A 6,328-nucleotide genomic window follows, 5' to 3' on the forward strand; every position below is an offset into this window, starting at 1 on the left:
ACATGCCAGATTCCTTTTACCTGCCGCCCTCGCTTGGTTCCAGAAACAGAGCTTGCAAAAAAACCTGGTCTCGAGAGTACAGCCTTCCTCGAGCCATTCGCAGTCCACTAATTTGCCTCAGTTTGCTGCCTTTCACACCATAAGACACAGGTAAAAACAGACACCCTGGGCCTTTGGGCTGCACAAGGCACGGATTTCTTGCTGTACTGGTTTTCAAATGGCAGCTTCTAAACCAGAATCCAAGTGGGAGGGTATGGGAAACCTAAGGGTAATTTGTAGTGACCTGCAGATCCCGTCTCCAGGACTTTGCAGCAAAATGCTGTTCTCCCTTCCCTGCCACCCCTCCCAACAAGACTGGCCATTTTACACTCTGCAGATGTCCAGACTCGGTGTCCAGCGTTTTGCACACAAGCTCTTGGACTTTATTCTTTTGGCTAAGCAGTGCTATTCCAGCACTCATTAAGCATAAAGCAGAGCAAATCCCAAAGTCCACTTCAGTGCAGCTTTCAATCCCTGAACACCAGTTTGCTGCAAGGAATGTGCCGATAGCTATTTTAATGACACAGGAGAACTCTACCTTCCAGTCTCTGTTCTGGGGCTGAAGGGCACACAGGGGTCTCTCTTTGCTACCTGGCAGGATATGTTCAGGAGGGGTGCAGTCAATTTGTTCCATTTCGGTACCTTTCTTCTTCCGTTTTCCACTGTCTAGAACAGAGATAGAAAGTCAGTGCTGAAAAACGTAGCATTCCCTCCTCCAGTAATTATTCAAGGAGGAATGCAGAAGTGCTCCGAGTGTTTCTCTGCACTCCTGAATGATGTGGGTCAGCTGACGGTTACGATGTGTTTTAGCGAAGCAAGGAGTCAGGGGAATGAAAACACTGACCAGGCGCCAGAGAAGCCTTTTTGCCCCGTACCTCCCAGGTCTCCTTCAGTGAAGACACTCAGGAAGGACAATGAGTTACAGTCCACACCATTGAAAGCATCTGATGGGTCAAGACTCTTCAGTAGGTCCCGAATGTGACGCACATGTATCCTGGCTTCTCGCACTGTGTATGGCTCTGATGAGCAAAAAGGGAGGGAAGAAACTGGAATTACACAGTTGCTTACTCCTTTGGCACACGGGTCTCAAAAAGAAACCACAGGAAAGAGCTGCCAGGTGGCCAAAACCACTCCCTATGAAAACCCTCACTCATTCCCTCCCGAAATCTGAAGGTACTTGCCTTCTACCACTTTCAGCAGCGAGCCCTCCTGCAGTCCTTCAATAGTTTTCAGCTCAGCAAAGTTGTCGAGGACATTGCCATCCAGCTGCAGAGAGAAGCAAGTCCGATGGCAGGTATCCTCACGGTCCATCAAAACTTGGTGGATCTCTTGCACCATCTCTTGAGGAGAGACCTTAAGAAGGGAAGAACCCAGGCAGTTATTCTCAGTCCTCACACATGTTCTTGCCAAACTTTGTCCATCTGCTGCAGAATCAAACACCTCTTGTACCTCTCCAGGCTTGGAAAGGCAGACTCTAGCTCTCCTTCCCAGGAATATCACTTCTGTCCCTGCTGGGAGGGCACTGCCACCTCTAGCAGGATTGGCCACCCCAGCTCCATCCCACAGGGCTTGGCACCCAGAGGTGTCACAGCCTGGTGCTGTGCCAAGCACTCGGCATGGAACAGAGGTGGCAGAGAGGGCAGTGAAGGAATAGAGGGTGGTGGGGGAAACCGGGGCTCTTCCCTTATCCATTCACACTGCACATTTGTGGTAAGGCTTTGAATGATGCACATGGAAAACAGACCATTTCCTCCACTCGATCTGCCGCGGTATCCGCAGCGTGATGTGGCATGTCCATGCCAGTGCCACACCTCCAGGGCACACCACCTGCAAGCGTGCAGCTCTCGTGACGCAAGAAACCGCCCCAGCTTGTGCACCAGGGCTGCTCTCCTACCTCCCTGCTCTGGCTCCAGAACCACTGACACTGCTTTCGAGCTAGGAGGACTCAGGGTAGTTTACATAAGCTGCTGTAAACAACATGGCCTGCTATTATTAGCCTATTAAAACTAACAGCCAAGGGGATTTAAAGGAGAAAAAAGCTAGGCTGAGATACAGCTAGTTCCACGGGGGATGTAATTTCACTGCACTCTCTGCTAGTCTTGGGGAGATAAGACTTCCCACTCGGTTTAGACTCCAGATGCCTCCCCTGAAAGTTAGAGATACTTCATCCAAATGGTTTTCAGTGAAGTACCAAGCTAAATCAGAATATCAGCTAGGCATGTCAAAGCCCGTCCTGATCTGGCAGCACATGCCATTGTCCACATGACACATGTCGAGTGCTCTGTGCAGAGGGGAAGCAGAGACTGCATCGTTCGCTTGATCTTCAGGCTGGTGCTTGAGCTCCCTGAGCCGTGCTAGCGCCTGTCGCTGCACCAAACCCAAGTTAGCCTGAAGGAGCATCATGCCAAAACCACTGGGCAAGCAAGGGATTTTCCCTTCCTGAGAGTCAGACCCAGAAATCATGTTTTCACATCCCTCCTTTAAAACAGCCCAGAAATGGGAAGGCCATTTCCCCTGTGCTCAGCTCCTGTGCCTGAGCCCCTCTGTGATGGACAAGGAGCACTACACCTCGGCCAATTCCCCCTCCTCTTGCTCCACACCTGGGATCTGGAGCAAAACACCCTCCCTGTCCTTGCAAAGCCTAGGCAGGCCCGTGCCAGACAGCCTGTTGCTCACATCTCCTCTTCCTTCCTTTTTCTCTAGAAGCCATTGGTCAGGCAGCTTCTCTCCTGCACCCTCCATGCTTTGCTGCTTCCTTCCCCACTTAATCCCATCAGAGGACAGATGAGTCAGGAAGCTGTGAGCAGCCTGAAGGTACTGTCCAGGCCGTGGGGGCTAACAGGGGCCTTCCTGGGCACAGTCCCCTGTCCCCTTCCCTGCCTGGCTGGCTGAAGGGACAGTGCTGTGTGTTCCCTGGCTCAAATGCTTCCCGACTCCGACTCCTCCTCCTCCAGCACCACCTCCGTTCCGATCCCCAGCCGGTGAAGGGAGGTACCTGCAGGGAAAAGGGCTCTATCCCTGGCGCACAGATCTTGACGGTAAATCCCGTGTCCTGTATGACAATGACCTCCTGGTCGTTCCCATCTTCTCCTGGGTCAGCCTCCTCGTGACCGTTCTGCCTGGCATCCTTCTCGCCCTTGAGGCTCTCGTGTGGGCCGCTGCCATTCATCAGTGCCACGCCAGATGGGTGCTCTGGGCGAGAGGAGAGGGATTTAGACAAGGTCTGAGCAAATGGACGGTTCTCTCCAACTGGCTGAAGAGGCTGGTTCAGACAACACCACCCTCCTCTGGCCAACCCAAGCAAACCAGGGGTTAAAAGGCAGCAAGCATTTTATTCTGCACTTGGTGTTTACTAGACATAGGTGTGCCAGGCCCTTCCCCTCACAGCATAATTAACATGCTCTCGCTCGCCTGTGGGGTTTGCATCTTCCACAAACCGTGTGCGGAGAGGGGAGGGAAGGAAAGCAGGAAGGATAGGTCAGCGTACAACACATTCAGCTTAGTCTTAAGAAGCCTCTTTAATTAAAAGAAATGGGTGTGTGGTGCTTTGCGGCCCGGAGGCAGCTGTAACCTCTGCACCAACATGTTACACAGCTCCTAACATACCTCCTGGTACACTACTGTTCAGCCAGGAGAGAAGGGAGGGGAAGAGACAGCAGTTGCATTACTAAGCTGCACGTCAAGTGGGAGCCAGGTTACTCCACCAGGCACACAAACAGCTCCCACGCCCCTGCGTGCATCTGGCCACCCTCTGCATTTCCAAAATACTTTGCAGAGATCCCATGGTGCCAGGGCGAGGCTTTGCCTAAGCAATTTTATACAAGAAAAAGGTGACGACATTCTAAGCGCTCATTTAGACAGATGCGTCACAGGGACAAGGAGCTCTCTGCACCTACTTCAGCGCTCCCACAATGGTTTGTTTTCTTTTCCAATAAGGCGGATAGTGTCAGAGAGCTGATAAGATCTAGGAAGCTGCAGGTCTCCTAGAGCAGCCTACACCCACCAAACTGGGCTGGGGACCACGCTAAAGAGGATACACTGCATTGTTGGACTGAGCTGCCAGGGTGAGCTGGAGTCGTGGAAAGAGCTGCTGTTGAGAGAGGGAAGAGACCCCCTTGCCCCCAGACTGGGAGCAGGGCACCGTTCTGATCCACCTACGCCCAGCAGCGAACGCTGGAAGGGAGTGGGTGTCACGCCCCGCAGGGTGTGTTCGCAGCACAGCTGTCCCGTCCCAGCCACACAGAGCCAGTACACCTGGCTGTTGGACCCCCAAACTCACACATGGTGGTTCTAGCTTGGTGCTCCCAGGCACCCACTCACACGCGGTGCAGACAGAGCGGGCTGGGGGCTTTCCCAGGCACCAGGAACAGCCTTTCCGAAAGGCTGCACGGGGTCGGGGTGGCTCAAAGCCAGGATAACGCCCCAAGGCTGCCGAGCACCAAGCTGCAGTCCTCCAGCCAGCTCCACCTGGCAGGTCTCTTTCCTCCTTCTCCTCACCTTCTAGCAAGGCATCAGTCCTAACCCCAGCTGCGCTCTGAGGGAGATGGCAGCTCAACCTCTGTCATTTCTGAAATGCAAGACTGGTGCTGTGGCTTGAAGACCTAAAGCTATCACAGCTAGTTCTCACCTATCAGCTCCAACTGCTCCAGCAACCCAGAAAAGTCACTCAACCTTCACCCTGTATAAAAACAGGGCTGGAAACCCTGAAATCCCCTCGCACGCCTCTGGAGTGCAACACGAGGCTGCAGCGACAAGCCCTGCTGAAGTGTCCCTGGAGGGTCATACTCCTGCTCCAGACTATGACTGCCAACAGCAAACCCACCTCAGAGACGACTGTCAAGGCTGAATTAAGAACATGGTGAAAGAGCAAGAAACACAAGGAAAGCACACACGTTCCAAAAGGCAGCAGGTAACAGAGCTACCTTAAGCAGCCTCTGCTGCCTTCAGCATCTCGGCAGCTGCTGCTCATGTTCCCTGTCACTTTGCATATGTCCCTAAAGCAAGCTGTTCATTTCTTTGACAGATGAAACCACAGGCAAGCCAGATGAGAGGCCTGGTTCTGGCTCTAGCAAGCTGCAGTCATGCTAGAAAGGAGGAAGAAAAGCTCTACACAAGAGTGCCCCAAGAGACATGGTTTCAGAAAAACCACGCCATGCCCAGAGGGCTGGGGAGAGCCCCTCGTCACACCCTACAGCCAGCACAGCCACGCTCCTGGACTGCCTGAACACATGGAGACGAGGAGGGAGAGCAGAAAAGGTATCACAGAAAAGCTACACCTGGGGCTACTAGTACTGTAGACAGGATGACCCACCAGGCTCCCGAGCCAGGCTTGGTCCAGCCCCTGCCCACCCAAGCAGGGCAGGACCACTGAACTTTTGATCCTGCTGTAGCAACCAGAAAGAGGAGGCAGAATTTGGCTACAAGGAAGGCTGTAGCACTGACCGAAGACCCAACAACCCATCTTCAACAGCTGTGGCAGCAGCCAAGGACAAAATCCAGGCACAGCTGCAACAGTGCTGCCCACCACCCCAAGACCCCCAGTCTCCACCTATTCGTGACCAAGGACCTTTTCCGACAGCATCACAGATACCAAGCTCGAAGTGCTGCTTACAAACGGCTGACTTTCGCTGGCAGCTGAGGTGTGGGAGGAGATGTGGGATGTGCCAGCTCCTGTCTCTCTGCTCTCGTTCCCAGCCATGTCACCTGTCCTGATGCTCCTGCAGTCTGCCCTGTGCCATGCTCCAGGCACACTTCTGTGCCTGGTAGTCATGCTAAAGGCTTGACCAAGGATGCTTTCCAACCAATCAACTCAGCAGTAGCGAGGTGGGCACTGAAGCTACTTCTGTGCCACAACAGTTGGCAGAATATTCCTGAAAGGGACACAGTCATCTGAGTAAATGTGATTTTGTTTTATGTCTTTTTTCTAGCCAAGATCCAGAAGAGAAGGTGCCTCCATAGCGAGCAGAAATTAACCGGCCAGCTTGGAGCTGGAAGTGGGGAGGAGGAAAGCAGTGCATAGGGACTAACCAAACCAGGAGACAGGCTTCACAGGAGAGCTGAGCAACCCATGCACATGCTGGTCTCGAGCACAGCAAGCACCTTCAGCTGCAAAGCAAAGCAAGACAGGGAAAGCAAGCATGCAGCAAGGAAAATTTACCAGCCAGGACCACGCTTCTGCTTTTCACTACTCAGTGGTATCAGATCCCCAAACTACCGATTGTTTCAGAAATCAGAAGACTGTTCCTTGTCTGCAGAAATACAACATATTCGCACTTTCCATCCCTCTTTC

At 53.0% G+C, this 6,328-nt stretch overlaps 1 protein-coding gene across 3 annotated transcripts in view; it reads right to left on the reverse strand.

The window, feature by feature from the left end:
* CLUH (clustered mitochondria (cluA/CLU1) homolog) overlaps positions 1-6,328 on the reverse strand; it is a 34,720-nt gene that overhangs the window by 24,398 nt on the left and 3,994 nt on the right. For all 3 annotated transcript variants that reach the window (XR_663374.1, XM_009318813.1, XM_009318812.1), the window contains exons 2-5: positions 3,035-3,231; positions 1,221-1,392; positions 915-1,058; positions 578-705 (exon numbers count right to left, since the gene is read on the reverse strand). Coding sequence is in view for 2 of the 3 variants with exons in the window: in XM_009318813.1 (XP_009317088.1) it covers positions 578-705; positions 915-1,058; positions 1,221-1,392; positions 3,035-3,231 (641 nt within the window). In the remaining variant the exon portion in view is untranslated. The remainder of the gene's footprint in view (positions 1-577; positions 706-914; positions 1,059-1,220; positions 1,393-3,034; positions 3,232-6,328) is intronic.

Source organism: Pygoscelis adeliae, unplaced genomic scaffold, assembly GCF_000699105.1.
Source record: "Pygoscelis adeliae isolate BGI_AS28 unplaced genomic scaffold, ASM69910v1 Scaffold392, whole genome shotgun sequence".
NCBI classification, from domain to species: domain Eukaryota; kingdom Metazoa; phylum Chordata; class Aves; order Sphenisciformes; family Spheniscidae; genus Pygoscelis; species Pygoscelis adeliae.